At 45.3% G+C, this 20,392-nt stretch overlaps 1 protein-coding gene across 1 annotated transcript in view; it reads right to left on the bottom strand.

The window, feature by feature from the left end:
- Positions 1–20,392, bottom strand: part of LOC121575791 (plexin-A2-like) — a 105,163-nt gene that overhangs the window by 61,947 nt on the left and 22,824 nt on the right. The window contains exon 3 of the mRNA XM_045222901.1: positions 19,172–19,354. Within this exon, the coding sequence (XP_045078836.1) occupies positions 19,172–19,354 (183 nt within the window). The remainder of the gene's footprint in view (positions 1–19,171; positions 19,355–20,392) is intronic.

Genomic DNA, 20,392 nt, shown 5'->3' with positions numbered 1-20,392 from the left:
GACAGAATAACAAAACAAAAATCTAGAAAAACGCATGTCAACATTTTTATAAATTGATTAGCATTTTAATGAGGAAAATAAGTATTTGACTCCCTCTCAATCAGAAAAATGTCTGGCTCCCAGGTGTCTTTTATACAGGTAACGAGCTGAGATTAGGAGCACACTCTTAAAGGGAGTGCTCCTAATCTCAGCTTGTTACCTGTATAAAAGACACCTGTCCACAGAAGCAATCAATCAATCAGATTCCAAACTCTCCACCATGGCCAAGACCAAAGAGCTCTCCAAGGATGTCAGGGACAAGATTGTAGACCTACAGAAGGCTGGAATGGGCTACAAGACCATCGCCAAGCAGCCAAGCAGCGTCCCCTATCCTCCCGGCCGGCTCGGTCCTCCCCTCCTGCTCCGTGGCTTGATGACTCATTGCGAGCTCACAGAACAGGGCTCCGGGCAGCCGAGCGGAAATGGAGGAAAACTAGACTCCCTGCGGACCTGGCATCTTTTCACTCCCTCCTCTCTACATTTTCTTCATCTGTTTCTGCTGCTAAAGCCACTTTCTACCACTCTAAATTCCAAGCATCTGCCTCTAACCCTAGGAAGCTCTTTGCCACCTTCTCCTCCCTGCTGAATCCTCCTCCCCCTCCCCCTCCTCCCTCTCTGTGGATGACTTCGTCAACCATTTTGAAAAGAAGGTTGACGACATCCGATCCTCGTTTGTTAAGTCAAATGACACCGCTGGTCCTGCTCACACTGCCCTACCCTATGCTTTGACTTCTTTCTCCCCTCTCTCTCCAGATGAAATCTTGCGACTTGTGATGGCCGGCCGCCCAACAACCTGCCCGCTTGACCCTATCCCCTCCTCTCTTCTCCAGACCATTTCCGGAGACCTTCTCCCTTACCTCACCTCGCTCATCAACTCATCCTTGACCGATGACTATGTCCCTTCCGTCTTCAAGAGAGCGAGTTGCACCCCTTCTCAAAAAACCTACACTCGATCCCTTCGATGTCAACAACTACAGACCAGTATCCCTTCTTTGTTTTCTCTCCAAAACTCTTGAGCGTGCCGTCTTTAGCCAACTCTTTTGCTATCTCTCTCAGAATGACCTTCTTGATCCAAACCAGTCAGGTTTCAAGACTGGTCATTCAACTGAGACTACTCTTCTCTGTGTCACGGAGGCTCTGCGCACTGCTAAAGCTAACTCTCTCTCATCCTTCTAGACCTATCTGCTGCCTTTGATACTGTGAACCATCAGATCCTCCTCTCCACCCTCTCCGAGTTGGGCATCTCCGGCGCGGCTCACTCATGGATTGCGTCCTACCTGACAGGTCGCTCCTACCAGGTGGCATGGCGAGAATCTGTCTCCGCACCACGTGCTCTCACCACTGGTGTCCCCCAGGGCTCAGTTCTAGGCCCTCTCCTATTCTCACTATACACCAAGTCACTCGGCTCTGTCATATCCTCACATGGCCTCTCCTATCATTGCTACGCAGACGACACACAATTAATCTTCTCCTTTCCCCCTTCTGATAAGCAGGTGGCAAATCACATCTCTGCATGTCTGGCAGACATATTAGTGTGGATGACGGATCACCACCTCAAGCTGAACCTCGGCAAGACGGAGCTGCTCTTCCTCCCATGGAAGGACTGCCCGTTCCATGATCTCGCCATCACGGTTGACAACTCCGTTGTGTCCTCCTCCCAGTGCAAAGAGCCTTGGCATGACCCTGGACAACACCCTGTCGTTCTCCGCTAACATCAAGGCGGTGACCCGATCCTGTAGGTACATGCTCTACAACATTCGCAGAGTACGACCCTGCCTTACACAGGAAGCGGCACAGGTCCTAATCCAGGCACTTGTCATCTCCCTTCTGGATTACTGCAACTCGCTGTTGGCTGGGCTCCCTGCCTGTGCCATAAACCCCTACAACTCATCCAGAATGCCGCAGTCCGTCTGGTGTTCAACCTTCCCAAGTTCTCTCACGTCACCCCGCTCCTCCGCACACTCCACTGGCTTCCAGTTGAAGATTGCATCTGCTACAAGACCATGGTGCTTGCCTACGGAGCTGTGAAGGGAACGGCACCTCCATACCTTCAGGCTCTGATCAGTCACTACACCCAAACGAGGGCATTGCGTTCATCCACCTCTGGCCTGCTGGCCCCCCTACTGCGGAAGCACAGTTCCCGCTCAGCCCAGTCAAAACTGTTCGCTGCTCTGGCACCCCAATGGTGGAACAAGCTCCCTCACAACGCCAGGACAGCGGAGTCACTCACCACCTTCCGGAGACACTTGAAACCCCACCTCTTTAAGGAATACCTGGGATAGGATAAAGTAATCCTTCTACCCCCCCTTACCCCACCCCCCAAAAAAATTTAATAATAATGAATAAAAGAAAAAATCATTTTAAAAAAATGTTATATATATATATATATATATATATATATATATATATATATTGTGACGTCACGAGAGGCTACACAGCTTTCAGCGGAATTGCTCAAGTAGTGCAAGGAGACAAGGTTCAAACAAAACAAGGATTTTATTATAGGTCTTGGGAAATTAACGAAAATATAACAAAATTCTGTTCTCTTGTGGCTCTTTAAGGGTTAACAGTTCAGGGATGTCTCTTCCACATCCAAAATCATAATTCTCACTCGCTCAGATAACTTTTCCCCAGCCTTACTGTAGTCCACGTTGCAGCTAGTGGCCAACCCAGCAAAAAGTCCTTCCAAATGTCTCTCACGTATTTCCACAGGTGCATATATCCAAAGGTGAGTATTTCCCAAAGGTAAGTATCTTCAAATCCTTATATTCCTCATGGAAGTGGACGTGCAGCACTCTTGTCCTCCAGAGAGCCCAGGTTGGAGACTGTGTCTCTTCCCTTCCCAAACCTTCAGCTCATCAGCTCCTCATTTGTTTCAGCTGCGTGGGAAGATTGGCCATAGAGGGGTGGAGTTCCCGACCATACCAGCAGATGGAGCCATAGCTGTCTGGGTTTGCAGCCACCTCAGGGGGATGTAACGTCCCTCCAGGACACAGCCTCTCGTGACATCACACATCCCCCTCCTCGGGACCGACGTCCTCGTCGGGGTAAAGGCAGCGAAGAAGGCATCACGCCGGGAGAGGGCGTCCGCATTGCCGTGGTGCTTGCCAGACTGCTCTCTCTTCAACTCCTCCAACTCTAGGACCAGGGACTCAGCCTCCTGTTGTCTCTCCTTGAGTTTCTTACTGAACGCATCAGCCTTGGTTTTAGCAGAGTTTAGCTTCTGTTGAGCAGCTTTCAGTTCCTTCTCTCTCTGCCTCCGCATTCTTCATCTTGTTCTCCAACACCTTGTACTTCTCCTCTGCCTTCTTCTGGACCTCCTTACTACGGCGCAGGGTCTCCTCACACTCCTCGATGGTCCTGCGCAGCCTCTCCAGCTCCTCCTGTTGCTTAGGGAAGGAGCTCTGTTGGAGTTTAGCCTGGAGGATATCTAACTCTTCTGTCTTCATGTCTAACTGTTGCTTTAACAAACGATACCTCTCAGCGGTCCCCTTCAGACCAGACAGTTCTTTGTCCAGATTCTGTAGCTCCGTCTCTGTGTCGGTCTGGGCACCTGCCATCCCTATCAGAGCCCGGGCGGGAGTGAGTAACTCGGAGGATTGCACCGGAGCCTTCCCAGGATGAGTCTTGCCTCTCCGTTTCCGAGGTACTCGGGTTATCCTCTCCTGAGACTCTCTCCAGAGTGGGTAAAAGGCTGGGCAGTCTCGTCCAATTAGGACAGGGACGGGGAGGGAATCAACCACCCCCGGCCGTCGTGTGTATGGTTCCCCGTGTGCTGGTCATTGTAAGTTCAGTAATGGGGTATTCTCTGGTGTCCCCATGGACACAGGAAACTGGGAGGACTTTCCCCGGGGTCAGACACGTTGGGCCCACCAAATCCTTACGCACCAGGGTGGCCCGGCTACCAGAATCCAGTAAGGCCTCCACATCATGGTGATTCACAGTTACCGGGCAGGTGGGGGGTCGATCTGGGCCGCCATCTACGACTCCCAAGAGCGAGGCAGAACGGTGTGTGGGTGCTGAGCTGGAGGACTCCGCAGTGGGCATAGGTTCATCGGCTGGTTTCCCACACTGCCAGGAGATATGTCCCATCTCCCCACACCGGTAACACTGTCGAGTTTCCCCCTCCTGGTGTACTCTTCTTGGACCCGCCTGGTTTCTGGCTCCCCCTGGAGCCGGGATAAGTCCTGACGTGGCTGGGTTCGAGACCTTGGGGTCCTTTGGACGGGTTCTTCCCATTTGTGGTGGGGCCGCACTCCTGGGGTCTTTTCGGGAAGCATTCAGCATCTCCGCTGTGGCCTGGTACTTTTCCACAGCTTCCACGGTCAGATCAGCCGTGGTCAAGGCCTGTTGACTGATGACCCGTTTTGCCTCATAAGGCAGGGCGCGTAGGTAACGATCCACCACAACGGCCTCCACCACCGCCGCTGCTGTATTCCTCTGCGGATCCAGCCATTTCCTTGCGATTCGGACAAGTTCATGCATCTGCGCCCAAGGAGGTTGGTCTGGTTGGAAGGTCCAGCTGTGAAAGCGCTGGGCCATACCAAACTTTGTGAGTCCATATCTGCTGAGGATCTCAGACTTCAGGGCATCATAGTCAGTAACCTGGTCAGGGCCCAGGTCCCGGACAGCATTCAGCGATTCCCCGGTTAGAAAGGGGGCTAACAGACCAACCCACTGTTGCTTGGGCCAGGCTTCCCTAGTGGCCGTGGCCTCAAATGCATGCAGGTATGCCTCAATGTCATCGGTAGCTCCCATCTTAGATATAAAGTCACTTGCCTTTATTGGGCGGGTATTTTGGACCACCCTCTGTCTCTGCAACTGCAATTCCTCTGCCTTCAGAAGGTTGGCTTTCTTTTGCTCCTCCAAGAGAGCCACGTTTGCTTGCATCTGGGCTTGCTGGCCAGCAACAAGGGCTTTCAATATGTCCTCCATTTCAGTCGGGCGGGGAGCCTACGGCCAACTTGGAAAACTGGGTGATCAAACCTTCGGTATCCTCCTCTGACATGCACTATTAACGCTTGAGCGTGCCCGTATTCTCCACCATCTGTGACGTCACGAGAGGCTACACAGCTTTCAGCGGAATTGCTCAAGTAGTGCAAGGAGACAAGGTTCAAACAAAACAAGGATTTTATTATAGGTCTTGGGAAATTAACGAAAATATAACAAAATTCTGTTCTCTTGTGGCTCTTTAAGGGTTAACAGTTCAGGGATGTCTCTTCCACATCCAAAATCATAATTCTCACTCGCTCAGATAACTTTTCCCCAGCCTTACTGTAGTCCACGTTGCAGCTAGTGGCCAACCCAGCAAAAAGTCCTTCCAAATGTCTCTCACGTATTTCCACAGGTGCATATATCCAAAGGTGAGTATTTCCCAAAGGTAAGTATCTTCAAATCCTTATATTCCTCATGGAAGTGGACGTGCAGCACTCTTGTCCTCCAGAGAGCCCAGGTTGGAGACTGTGTCTCTTCCCTTCCCAAACCTTCAGCTCATCAGCTCCTCATTTGTTTCAGCTGCGTGGGAAGATTGGCCATAGAGGGGTGGAGTTCCCGACCATACCAGCAGATGGAGCCATAGCTGTCTGGGTTTGCAGCCACCTCAGGGGGATGTAACGTCCCTCCAGGACACAGCCTCTCGTGACATCACAATATATATATATATATATATATAATTGTAAATTGGTTGTCCCACTGGCTATCATAAGGTGAATGCACCTATTTGTAAGTCGCTCTGGATAAGAGCGTCTGCTAAATGACGAAAATGTAAATGTAAAAATGTGACAACAGTTGGTGCGATTATTCGCAAATGGAAGAAACACAAAATAACTGTCAATCTCCCTCAGCCTGGGGCTCCATGCAAGATCTCACCTCGTGGAGTTGCAATGATCATGAGAACAGTGAGGAATCAGCCCAGAACTACACGGGAGGATCTTGTCAATGATCTCAAGGCAGCTTGGACCATAGTCACCAAGAAAACAATTGGTAACACACTACGCTGTGAAGGACTGAAATCCTGCAGTGCCCGCAAGGTCCCCCTGCTCAAGAAAGCACATATACAGGTCCATCTGAAGTTTGCCAATGAACATCTGAATGATTCAGAGGAGAACTGGGTTGAAAGTGTTGTGGTCAGATGAGACCAAAATTGAGCTTTTTGGCATTAACTCAACTCGCTATGTTTGAAGGAGGAGGAATGCTGCCTATGATCCCAAGAACACCATCCCCACCGTCAAACATGGAGGTGGAAACATTATGCTTTGGGGGTGTTTTTCTGCTAAGGGGCCAGGACAACTTCACAGCATCAAAGGGACGATGGACGGGGCCATGTACCGTCAAATCTTGGGTGAGAACCTCCTTCCCAGGGCATTGAAAATGGGTCGTGGATGGGTATTCCAGCATGACAATGACCCAAAACACATGGCCAAGGCAACAAAGGAGTGGCTCAAGAAGAAGCACATTAAGGTCCTGGAGTGGCCTAGCCAGTCTCCAGACCTTCATCCCATAGAAAATCTGTGGAGGGAGCTGAAGGTTCGAGTTGCCAAACGTCAGCCTCGAAATCTTAATGACTTGGAGAAGATCTGCAAAGAGGAGTGGAACAAAATCCCTCCTGAGATGTGTGCAAACCTGGTGGCCAACTACAAGAAACGTCTGACCTCTGTGATTGCCAACAAGGGTTTTTCCACCAAGTACTAAGTCATGTTTTGCAGAGGGGTCAAATACTTATTTCCCTCATTAAAATGCAAATCAATTTATAACATTTTTGACATGCGTTTTTCTGGATTTTTTTGTTGTTATTCTGTCTCTCACTGTTCAAATAAACCTACCATTAAAATTATAGACTGATCATGTCTTTGTCAGTGGGCAAACATACAAAATCAGCAGGGGATAAAATAATTTTTTCCCTCACTGTAGTACTTAGTGCTACATTTCCAGGGGGAAGAGTTGTTGAAGTAGTTATTCCTTGGGGAAGTGCACTAAACCCCTTACATGTTAGAGCCCCATCAAACGCAGAAGAAAGGGAATGGAAGGAGGCGTTAAACAATGACTGGTATCGATGAGTACAATATACTACATTAAAATTAAAGAAAGAAAACTGTCTAATATACACTTCATCTCCTTTAAAATAATTAACAGTAGTTCCAGATCTCCACAGTTACCAGGACTGTGCTATGTTCAACCACAACTTCCGTCATCTAAGGAACTCATATTGCCAAGCAGAATGTTTGTCATATTTAGAAAATCCTAAATATAAACAATTTTATAATCAACCAGGGTGGGGAAAGAAGTGTAAGCAATTAGATGTTAGAATAGAGACAAGGGAAAGGGAAACACCAGAGAAATATCAAATAGACTATGAGCAAAAATATGAGCGTTACAATAAAACAATTGAGTTATAATTTAGGAGAATTCAAGGGAGAAGGTGAAACTATATCACACTTAGATACAGATAGCCTTCGGAATGCAGGGACCCCTCAAATAAAAATCTATTAGGCAGCCAGGTCAAGTATTAGAAATTGGTATTAAGAATGATTGGTGAAACATAATAATTCGTCATATATCCAATGCTTATGGGAATTTTTGGATTGTAAATGAACCCAACTAAACTGTTATGATCTGTCCTTTCTCGAGGTTACTATGGATGGTGTTTTGATGCATAGCAGAGATAATTCGGTCCATAACGGTGTGAACCTCAATAAAAACAAAAAACCCTCTACCCGGCTGAAGAGGAGCAACAAAAGCGTTGAAGACATTCCTGTCCAGCACCACCTCTACCAGGAGACCTGAATCAGAACCAGCATCCAATCGAAGCGATCAACTGCCTATTCTCTTATGCCTTTTCTCTCAAGAATGTGACAGGAGTCCATGTGGAGTGGGCATGAAGAGAGATCTATTCAAATACAACATTTCTCATGGTTCTGGTAAAATGGTTGGCAAAACGGACAAAACAGAATCGAGGTAGAGGTGGGGCGGCTCAGGTGTGACATTGGAATTGAGACATTGTCATGGGCAATCCAAGATGAACTATGAAGCTATCTGAAGAACATAATGAAGACAGGCCAGAAGATTGAGTGCCGGGGGAAGAAGGGATTGTTATTTGAGGTAGTAGGTTGATTAAGGAGGTATTATACACTGCTACATTTATAGTAATTTAGATTAAGAATGCATTGAGATACTGATCTGTTGTTATTCTCCTTATGAGGAAGCAAATGCTAGAATTATGGATAATATAAATGTACATTCTGCCAGTGTTAATGGGTGCTAAGGTGAGGGTTTTAACTTTGAGTGATGGAACCAAGGTGAATAATTATGAATTGTCATTCAAAATTTGTTTTGGGTAATTAATTTGATTATGATTATACATTTTAAGCTGACTGATTGATCTGGATGAAATGTGAGTTAAAGATGTTGACACTATTCTCAACATGTCCTAGATATTATGGTTAAAACAAAGTTGCATTTATTTTAGGTATGTTAATGTGTTAGGATACTAACACTTATATTGGAATTGGTTTGAGTAGAAACTTCTGAATTTTTATGTTTGAAAACTATAACCTTAAATGCCAGGATTGTGTCTGATATCATGACCATAATTAATCATTATATACTTTTGTGGGGTTGTGGGACAATGAGTCTCACATTGGGGGGATATGAGGTGGATTTTGTAGTGAACTATGTGCTAAACAAAGTTAAATCACGGACGTCTCTGTTGCTAGGCAAGAACTAAGAATGGTTCCTTTCACTGGGCTTGTGTATGTGTGAAATGGGGATCTGACCTAGGGTCGAATTGCTCGCTCTTACCTAATCCATGGCTGTCTTACCTTATCAGAGACTGAAACCAGACTGTTGCCTAATGCATCTCTCCTCAAACAAAGGTTCTGAGAGCGGAGCCAAAGTTGAACAGCGTTTAGACTAGTCATGAGTAATTACAGCATGACGGGAGGGAAGAGGAGTAGGTTTGGGTATGTTTGAAAGATTAAGTGTAAACCTGTCATGTCCAACAATGAATCTTTAGGTCAAGCTCGGGAGAGCTGGGGTTGAACAGAGTTTAAACTAAACATGATGAACGTGTTTTTGCAAGATAAGGGATTGATTGATTGTATTACTATTGATTCTGAACTGAATAAAAGTTAAATTTAGCCGCCATCATAGAAGAAGGGAGTGGGCGGAGCGATAGAGAGTGGGAAACTGAAGATAATGGTAGGAGAACCCAAGAAGGAGGAGTTTTGAGCTAGGAGGGATTTGAATGGGACTATATAGATGGGGAGCAGAGAGAGAGAAGGGAGGCTACTCTGCAGACCAGCACGGCTTTGTTCATTGTAATAAAGTCAATCTTGATTCTACAAAAACTCTGGAAGAACTTTGATTTTTAATAAAGTATATTGATTATTTTCCACATCATAATCTTTGCTTTCTTGGGTACAGGAACAATGGTGGCCATCTTGAAGCATGTGGGAACAGCAGTCACCCAATCTCCCTTATTCCTTTGCCCCATATACAGTACTGTATGGTAGCAAGGACACTCTATCAACAAAGATTCATGACATTTTCCAAACATAGCCTCTTTCTAAGACACTAAAAATACAATGACATAAGGCCAGTACGTCTGGCAAACCTTCAGGGTTGAGTGGCTGTGTGTTTGGGCAGATTCTAACTGACAGACTGGAGAGTGGACATTGATTAGCCCATATCCATCATGACTTTGGCTGAATGCTGATGAAGAGGAGTCTGTCCTGCGACGACTTTCCTTGATTCCCAGCATTGAACAAGCTGTGTGTTAGCAAATGCCATTACCAAATATGATTACTAACTATGATGGATGCACTCTAATTGTGTGTGTGTGTGTGTGTGTGTGTGTGTGTGTGTGTGTGTGTGTGTGTGTGTGTGCTGAGTATGTGCTGAGTGTGTGCTGAGTGTGGGAGAGTGCTTGTCTGACAAAGAAAATAAAAACATACAGCATCTCCAGTACGTCAGTTTTTCCCCAAAGGTATAGGAGGTTTTCTGAATGATCCTTGAGGTTTTCCCTAAATCCCTGAAGTTAACATTCTACAGTGTGGCTAGCTTCCAAGCCCCCATACCACAATTTCTACTACATATCCAGAGACTCCTCTAAGTCTCTGTGTTTTCCCCTAAGATCTTTTGGGCTCTCCTTCAGGTCCCTGCTTCCTGTTCTCTCATTCCTGTCCTCCTTTATACCCCCTCCTCCATTCCCTTTGTTTTGGGGGGTTCCTAGGGTCAACCAAATAATACTGTGCTGTGGGAGAAAGACAACAGAGCGATTCATGCACTCGTCTGGTCTTAACTTTCTTAACTGCTCTCCAACAGTAGCATCCTGTTTGTGTATATGCAAGCCCGTGTGTGTGTGTGTGTGCGTGTGTGTGTGTGTGTGTGTGTGTGTGTGCGTGTGTGCGTGTGTGTGTGTGTGTGTATGTGTGTGTGTGTGTGTGTATGTGTGTATGTGTGTGTGTGTGTGTGTGTGTGTGTGTGTGTGTGTGTGTGTGTGTGTGTGTGTGTGTGTGTGTGTGTGTGTGTGTGTGTGTGTGTGTGTGTGTGTGTGTGCATGTGCGTGTCTTTGCATGCATGCTCATGGGTGTGTACTAAGTACAGCATATGTTTAAATGTCCTAATGCAAGCAGAACTCAGGGGAAGCAGAGGATATAAACATAGACATGCCATCAGTAAATGTTGTCACTTTAATGCTATGTACATCTTCATTTGTAGTGAAATGTCTATCTACTGTGAAGATTTCTTTAATGAGACTACTGTTCACAGCATGCAGTTTTGAAAACTCTTTAAATTTAGCCTCAAACACACCTTCCTTGCCAGTCGTCCTCCTGTCTGAGATTCTTTACTAATCACTTCAATCACCAAATATCTCCTTCCTGTCCATTGTGAAGCCATGTCTTTGAAAAGCTTGAATCATTTAGATATACTTTGGAGAGTTTCCTCATTATGCCAGTTCTCAAAAAGCTAAAATGAATGCAGTATCGGCACTTGAGAGCATTCGTGAGAGCTTTGTTTGCTGTGTGCTTATCATTTTAATCTAAAGGAAATACTCCTAAATTATTATAGTTTATCACTGAGGAGAATGTTGGGTGCATTTGTGACTCGTTTCAGGAAACTAGGCGTGTGTCCCACGTCACTACTTCACAGGAGAGGGATTTGAACGTAAACATTGATTTTTTTGTTTGTTGCAGAAATGCCTTCTGAAACGTGAACTTTCATGTGCCTTAATAACAAACTTGTATTCCATCCATAAATGCAAATACAATTGTTAAATTACGAGCCTAGTCGGTTTAGCCACGGAAAAAGACAGGAACCTTCACACTAGCCATGATTGGCTGAGATAATGGATGGGCTGGACATGCCGGGAGATGAGTTTGGATTGGTCTGCCATGTAGCATGCTTTTGTCTGTAACGTGAGCTGTTCAGTATGTGTTGATAGTCCTTTCTACCGCGCTGTTTTTTGAAAGTTTTTTGAAAGATATAATGTTAGCCATCGAGAACTACTAATTTTCTCTACAATATTGATGCCCTGAATTTAGCAGGCGCTATCGACAGATCAATTGGAATAAGTGATGGGCTACTTTCTGCACACGCCACTGTCAGTGTGAACCGGAGCGACTTGACACATGCTGGCCAAACAAGATGTATCTACAAACAAAACAGAGTTAAATGGTTCCAGTCTGCCGTGAAGCGTTCATCCATGAATACGGGTAAGAGTCTAGATACATTTTCAGATATAAGTTTCAAATTTTGTCAGAAAGTCATGTTTATTGCAAGTTAACGCGTACATTAGCTTGCTGGCTCGTTAGCTAAAGTTATGTGTATTTTTTATTTTATTTTATTTTTTACCTTTATTTAACTAGGCAAGTCAGTTAAGAACAAATTCTTATTTACAATGACGGCCTACACCGGCCAAACCCGGACGACGCTGGGCCAATTGTGTGCCATATGATCTGTGTAGTAATATTATTCTAATCAGAAATCCATTTGCATTGCTAGTTATAGCCTATTGTTAGTTAGCTAACATTGAATCTAGTTTGTTAGCTTTAGCTACCTGCAGATTTATACTACAGCTATGACAATGTTTGTATTGGTAGTAGTACGAGTTGGGATTATGCCGGTTCATTGTTTAGCTAGCTAGCTACCTAGCTAGCTACATGTCTAAACAAAAGACTCCACTTCGGCCAGATTATTACATGACCCACCTAATTAGCCAGGTGTGTCTGGGGGTGATTACGGCCATCTATTGTATTTCATGAACATGTGTACATGTCTAGACAATAGTGATCGATCCACTTAGCTAGATGTGGGTGAGGGGTGGTTATAGCATCCTTCACATGACCCAGCAATTTAGACAAGTGTGTCGGGTAAGCGTCATCTAATAATTATATAATATTTATAAAATATTTTTATCTGGACACTTAATGTTTTTGATATTGCTACTACAGTGGGGGAAAAAAAGTATTTAGTCAGCCACCAATTGTGCAAGTTCTCCCACTTAAAAAGATGAGAGAGGCCTGTAATTTTCATCATAGGTACACGTCAACTATGACAGACAAAATGAGAACAAAAAAATCAGAAAATCACATTGTAGGATTTTTTATGAATTTATTTGCAAATAATGGTAGAAAATAAGTTTTTGGTCACCTACAAACGAGCAAGATTTCTGGCTCTCACAGACCTGTAACTTCTTCTTTAAGAGGCTCCTCTGTCCTCCACTCGTTACCTGTATTAATGGCACCTGTTTGAACTTGTTATCAGTATAAAAGACACCTGTCCACAACCTCAAACAGTCACACTCCAAACTCCACTATGGCCAAAACCAAAGAGCTGTCAAAGGACACCAGAAACAAAACTGTAGACCTGCACCAGGCTGGGAAGACTGAATCTGCAATAGATAAGCAGCTTGGTTTGAAGAAATCAACTGTGGGAGCAATTATTAGGAAATGGAAGACATACAAGACCACTGATAATCTCCCTCGATCTGGGGCTCCACGCAAGATCTCACCCAGTGGGGTCAAAATGATCACAAGAACGGTGAGCAAAAATCCCAGAACCACACGGGGGACCTAGTGAATGACCTGCAGAGAGCTGGGACCAAAGCAACAAAGCCTACCATCAGTAACACACTAAGTGCCAGACGTGTCCCCCTACATGTCCAGGCCCGTCTGAAGTTTGCTAGAGTGCATTTGGATGATCCAGAAGAGGATTGGGAGAATGTCATATGGTCAGATGAAACCAAAATAGAATTTTTTGGTAAAAACTCAACTCGTCGTGTTTGGAGGACAAAGAATGCTGAGTTGCATCCAAAGAACACCATACCTACTGTGAAGCATGGGGGTGGAAACATCATGCTTTGGGGCTGTTTTCTGCAAAGGGACCAGGGCGACTGATCCGTGTAAAGGAAAGAATGAATGGGGCCATGTATTGTGAGATTTTGAGTGAAAACCTCCTTCCATCAGCAAGGGCATTGAAGATGAAACATGGCTGGGTCTTTCAGCATGACAATGATCCCAAACACACCGCCCGGGCAACGAAGGAGTGGCTTCGTAAGAAGCATTTCAAGGTCCTGGAGTGGCCTAGCCAGTCTCCAGATCTCAACCCCATAGAAAATCTTTGGAGGGAGTTGAAAGTCCGTGTTGCCCAGCGACAGCCCCAAAACATCACTGCTCTAGAGGAGATCTGCATGGAGGAATGGGCCAAAATACCAGCAACAGTGTGTGAAAACCTTGTGAAGACTTACAGAAAACGTTTGACCTGTGTCATTGCCAACAAAGGGTATATAACAAAGTGTATTGAGAAACTTTTGTTATTGACCAAATACTTATTTTCCACCATAATTTGCAAATAAATTCATAAAAAATCCTACAATGTGATTTTCTGGAAAAAAAATTCTCATTTTGTCTGTCATAGTTGATGTGTACCTATGATGAAAATTACAGGCCTCTCTCATCTTTTTAAGTGGGAGAACTTGCAAAATTGGTAGCAGGCTATACGCTACATCGGCAGGACAGAACGGCAGACTCTGGTAAGACAAGGGGCGGCGGTCTGTGTATATTTGTAAACAACAGCTGGTGCACAAAATCAAATACTAAGGAAGTCTCAAGGTTTTGCTCGCCTGAGGTAGAGTATCTTATGATAAGCTGTAGACCACACTATTTACCAAGAGAGTTTTCATCTATATTTTTCATAGCTGTCTATTTACCACCACAAACCAATGCTGGCATTAAGATTGCACTGAATGAGTTGTACAAGGCCATTAATCAACAGGAAAACGCTCATCCAGATGCAGCGCTCCTAGTAGCCGGGGACTTTAATGCAGGGAAACTTAAATCCGTTCTACCTCATTTCTACCAGCATGTTAAATGTGCAACCAGAGGGGAAAAAACTCTAGACCACCTTTACTCCACACACAGAGACGCATACAAAGCTCTCCCTCGCCCTCCATTTGGCAAATCTGACCATAACTCTATCCTCCTGATTCCTGCTTATAAGCAAAAACTGAAGCAGGAAGCACCAGTGATTCGGCTAATAAAAAAGTGGTCAGATGACGCAGATGCTAAGCTACAGGACTGTTTTGCTAGCACAGACTGGAACATGTTCCGGTATTCTTCAGACAGCATTGAGGAGTACACCACATCAGTCACTGGCTTCATCAATAAGTGCATCGATGATGTCGTCCCCCACAGTGACCGTACGTACATACCCCAACCAGAAGCCATGGATTACAGGAAACATCCGCACTGAGCTAAAGGGTAGAGCTGCCGCTTTCAAGGAACGGGACTCTAACCCGGACGCTTATAAGAAATCCCGCTATGACCTCCGACGAACCATCAAACAGGCAAAGAGTCAATACAGGTCTAAGATTGAATCATACTACACTGGCTCTGACGCTCGTCGGATGTGGCAGGGCTTGAAAACTATTACAGACTACAAAGGGAAGCACAGCCGCGAGCTGCCCAGTGACACAAGCCTACCAGACGAGCTAAACCACTTCTATGCTCGCTTCGAGGCAAGCAACACTGAAGCATGCATGAGAGCACCAGCTGTTCCGGACGACTATGTGATCACGCTCTCCGTAGCCGATGTGAGTAAGACTTTTAAGCAGGTCAACATTCACAAGGCCGCAGGGCCAGACGGATTACCAGGACGTGTACTCCGAGCATGTGCTGACCAACTGGCAAGTGTCTTCACTGACATTTTCAACATGTCCCTGACTGAGTCTGTAATACCAACATGTTTCAAGCAGACCACCATAGTCCCCGTGCCCAAGAACTCTAAGATAACCTGCCTAAATGACTACCGACCCGTAGCACTGACGTCTGTAGCCATGAAGTGCTTTGAAAGACTGGTCATGGCTCACATCAACAGCATAATCCCAGAAACCCTAGACCCACTCCAATTTGCATACCGCCCCAACAGATCCACAGATGATGCAATCTCTATCGCACTCCACACTGCCCTTTCCCACCTGGACAAGAGGAACACCTACGTGAGAATGCTATTCATTGACTACAGCTCAGCATTCAACACCATAGTGCCCTCTAAGCTCATCACTAAGCTAAGGATCCTGGGACTAAACACCTCCCTCTGCAACTGGATCCTGGACTTCCTGACGGGCCGCCCCCAGGTGGTAAGGGTAGGTAACAACACATCTGCCACACTGATCCTCAACACGGGGGCCCCTCAGGGGTGCGTGCTCAGTCCCCTCCTGTACTCTCTGTTCACCCATGACTGCATGGCCAGGCACGACTCCAACACCATCATTAAGTTTGCCGACGACACAACAGTGGTAGGCCTGATCACCGACAACGATGAGACAGCCTATAGGGAGGAGGTCAGAGATCTGGCCGTGTGGTGCCAGGACAACAACCTCTCCCTCAACGTGACCAAGACAAAGGAGATGATTGTGGACTACAGGGAAAAAAAGAGGACTGAGCACGCCCCCATTCTCATCGACAGGGCTGTAGTGGAACAGGTTGAGAGCTTCAAGTTCCTTGGTGTCCACATCACCAACGAACTATCATGGTCCAAACACACCAAGACAGTCGTGAAGAGGGCACGACAAAGCCTATTCCCCCTCAGGAGACTAAAAAGATTTGGCATGGGTCCTCAGATCCTCAAAAAATTCTACAGCTGCACCATCGAGAGCATCCTGACTGGTTGCATCACCGCCTGGTATGGCAACTGCTTGGCCTCTGACCGCAAGGCACTACAGAGGGTAGTGCGTACGGCCCAGTACATCACTGGGGCAAAGCTCCCTGCCATCCAGGACCTCTATACCAGGCGGTGTCAGAGGAAGGCCCTCAAAATTGTCAAAGACTCCAGCCACCCTAGTCATAGACTGTTCTCTCTGCTACCGCACGGCAATCGGTACCGGAGTGCCAAGTCTAGGTCCAAAAGACTTCTCAACAGCTTCTACCCCCAAGCCATAAGACTCCTGAACAGCTAATCATGGCTACCCGGACTATTTGCACTGCCCCCCACCCCATCCTTTTTACGCTGCTGCTACTCTGTTAAGTATTTATGCATAGTCACTTTAACTCTACCCACATGTACATATTACCTCAACTACCTCAACTAGTCGGTGCCCCCGCACATTGACTATGCAACGGTACCCCCCCTGTATATATAGCCTCCCTACTGTCACTTTATTTTACTGTATATATAGCCTCCCTACTGTCACTTTATTTTACTTCTGCTCTTTTTTTCTCAACACTTTTTTGTTGTTGTTTTATTCTTACTTTTTTGTTTAAAATAAATGCACTGTTGGTTAAGGGCTGTAAGTAAGCATTTCACTGTAATGTCTGCACCTGTTGTATTCGGCGCATGTGACCAATAAAATTTGATTTGATTTGATTTGACTAAATACTTTTTTCCCCAACTGTAGCCTTACTGTCACTGGTGGCAGTGGCACATTATGTTGGTCTGGGATTACTGGCATATTCAGCTTTGTGTTGAGCCAGGAACATACAGTAGGCTAGCTAATGGGACACAAGAAGCCAATCTAGAATGACATTTCCCAACTACCACACTCTAACAACAAAACACAGACAAATTCAATGTATTGATAGAATACATGTCCAGTCGGGTTGGAAATGGGTGTTGCTGGGTTTGATGAGTGACATCCCCAGATGCTGTGTCTGAGGCTGAACCGTGAGAATGACCTTCTGGCCCCTGACCTTCCAATGTGCTGAGCCTGCCCTTATCCAATGGCCTTGTTGCCTGACTGATCTCCTGAAGGCATTTATTGTCATGCCCCATTTCCACTCTACGTGGCCATTTGGGATGATGGAATAGGAGTACAGACGTGACCTAGCCTCGTACGAACCATCCTGATCTCGCAAGATCACATTCTGTTTCGCTACACAATGTGAGCTTGCGAGATCAGGATGGTTCGTACGAGGCTAGACGTAACCTGCTTCTCCATGGGGGCTCCCAGAAGTCGGTATCATGCTTCTAGAAGGACCTCACATAACTTGTCTAGTTATGTGAGCCTCTGCTCCAATTCCACCCTACATATGTGCCAGACAGGCTGACACTGTACCCTATACCACTGTGCCCCACTGGCTAATGTCTTTAAATTTTTTATTTAACCCTAATTTTTGCAGGTAAGTTGACTGAGAACACATTCTCATTTACAGCAATGACCTGCGGAATAGTTACAGGATGAACGAGCCAATTGGAAGCTGGGGATGATTAGGTGGCCATGATGTTATGAGGGCCAGATTGGGAATTTAGCCATGCCACCGGGGTTAACATGGGATCTTTAGTGACCACTGAGAGTCACAACATCAACAACATGTCCCCATTAATCCGTACAATAATACTTCCCTATCTTGATTTATGTCCATACAGTTATATCAAGAGAGACTCTTGAAGTAACTAAATATTGTAAGAATATTTTTATTTGTGCCTCTTGCATAGCGATTAAAGCCAAGGGGCTAGAATTTATGATATTGCTAGTCTTGGCTGTTGATCTATTTTTCCTGATGATAAACCATTGATCTCTAAATATTGGCTGACCAGAAAAGCCACAACCCTGATTGGCAGATAAGTGGCAACCCTGATTAGAAGCACCTGCTGCTCATCTGTTGTTCTTTACTAAATGCTGTTTTGAATTAAAGAATATTGTACCTACACACTGAAGAAGGCTGTAAAGCAGAAACGTCTGTGTACGCTATCCCTGATGCAGTGAAACGTCTGTGTACGCTATCCCTGATGCAGTGAAACGTCTGTGTACGCTATCCCTGATGCAGTGAAACGTCTGTGTACGCAATCCCTGATGCAGTAAAAAAAACAAAAAACCTTGAATAATGAAGTAAGCTTTATGCAACATATTTTTTAGCGCAAACCCATTACACCTCTTTGTTTGTCTGAATTTGCGGGTTTTACGCACCAGCAAAGCTTCTGGGAGAGTGCCATGGTTCTCTTTTGATTGCTTACAGGAATGCCCACATGAAAGAATACTACAGTTTACTATAGAATACTACAGTACTTACTATAGAATTATGTAGTAAACTGTAGTATACTGTAGAATACTATACTATACACTGTAGTGTCCCTCAATCATGTGTATAACTTACTAGACTGTAGTAGTATACTGTAGAATACTATAGTAAATACTACTGTATTATCCGCAAAACACTGTAGTAAATACTACAGTAATGTCAGCAAAAAACATGACAGTCTGCAAAAACACTACACTTTTTTACCTATTGTAAATACTACAGTATTTCATTTGCATATACCCATTCCCCTCCTCCATTTCCCAATTTGTGCAACCCATAAGTGAGAAACCTACATGCCATGTATAGACCATATATTGTATTATAGAAAAGAGAAGAAGCTCTGAACTATCCGTTCAGACCCCAGTCCTACCTACCTACCTACCTACCTACCTACCTACCTACCTACCTACCTACCTACCCACCCACCCACCCACCTACAGGTTATGGAAAATGTATTCACTGTAGTGTTTTTGCAGACTTCAGTGAATATGACAGTCAAGTCTGAAAAAACACTACAGTGAATACTAGTATTTATACCATAATATACTATAGTATTTATTCATGTGGGTGTGGAGAAAGAATCCCCCTGCTAGATCTGTCAGTGCATTACCCATGCTTACCTTCTTCAGTCTGCCACTCCTGGTGCCGATAAAGGCCACGCTGTAGCCATTATAGATGTAGGAGGTGACAGAGGTCAGCCTGTCCCTGGTTTCAGTGTACACCGTCAGGCCAGCTACCAGCTGGGAGCCCCCCAGGGGCTGGTTGATGTCCAGCCCACAGAAGTGATCATCGATAGGCACAGGCTGCAGAGAGAGATGGGGGAAGACAGGGAGAGATGGGTGAGTCAGAGAGCAAGAGAAGGAGAGTAAGAAATCTCAAAATGACTACTGTAAAAATCCTTACATATTTGCTACACACAATTACCATGGTTTTCAAGGCCGCGACTTCAAAAGATATTGGGGCTGTTACATTTGTCAACAGTGCCAGGACAGTGTGTTTGTTGAGCAGTTTAATTGCTTGTGGCAAACAGGAGAACGCCATGTATTTGGTGCAGGTTTCTGTGATTTAAATCGCTTGATCTGACATCACACAAACATACAGGCCCAGAGATGTCAGATTTTGATTTAGCATCAAAGAGGCTCGCATGCTAAGCAGTCCTGTTACATCTAGCACAACCCACCTCAAACATCCACTAATGGCCTGTCAGACAGAATAGAAATCTCACTTTTTAGGGCAACACATTTGTACTTTCATTTCCTGCACCTCTCGAGAGCATCTATTCTGCTTTCTTCTGCACTGGAACAGATGGATGACATGGGTAAGAGGCAGTATGTGACTATTAGCAAAATAGGATCTTGGAATCAAAGTAGTTGGGTGAGAGTTGCTGAATAACAACCTTGATGGATGTCCTTGTTACCATTTTTCTGAACACTGACAGCCTCATATCATACAGAATTACAGTCACAAATGGAAAGAGAGAGAGTGAGAGAGAAAGAGAGAGAGAGAGAGAGAGAGAGCCTGAGCCGGAGCCTCTGAATGGAATCAAAGTCACATACAAAACTCCTCTGATTAGCCTTGTACATTCATCTCCCCAACTTACTCTGCTGCTCTTGAGGAATATTGAAAACGTTGAATGGGACTCTTCAGCGGGATTCTGTCTACCTTTCTGCCTATCAGCTACTGTTAGTGTAATCAAGGCTGTGGGGTATTCAAAGAGCTTTAAATATTACATTCTCTAACCTGTCAGCTCCACTGTCTGAATAATGTGACTGTATGCCACATCAGAGGAGCCAATGCTGGTTTGCCCCTGGCTAGCTGGATGCTAATGAAGGGACTGGATG

The sequence above is a fragment of the Coregonus clupeaformis genome, chromosome 10, assembly GCF_020615455.1.
Source record: "Coregonus clupeaformis isolate EN_2021a chromosome 10, ASM2061545v1, whole genome shotgun sequence".
In the NCBI taxonomy this organism is placed as follows: domain Eukaryota; kingdom Metazoa; phylum Chordata; class Actinopteri; order Salmoniformes; family Salmonidae; genus Coregonus; species Coregonus clupeaformis.
Note: the sequence above shows the minus strand (reverse complement) of the source record. Positions and strands in the feature narration are given on the sequence as shown.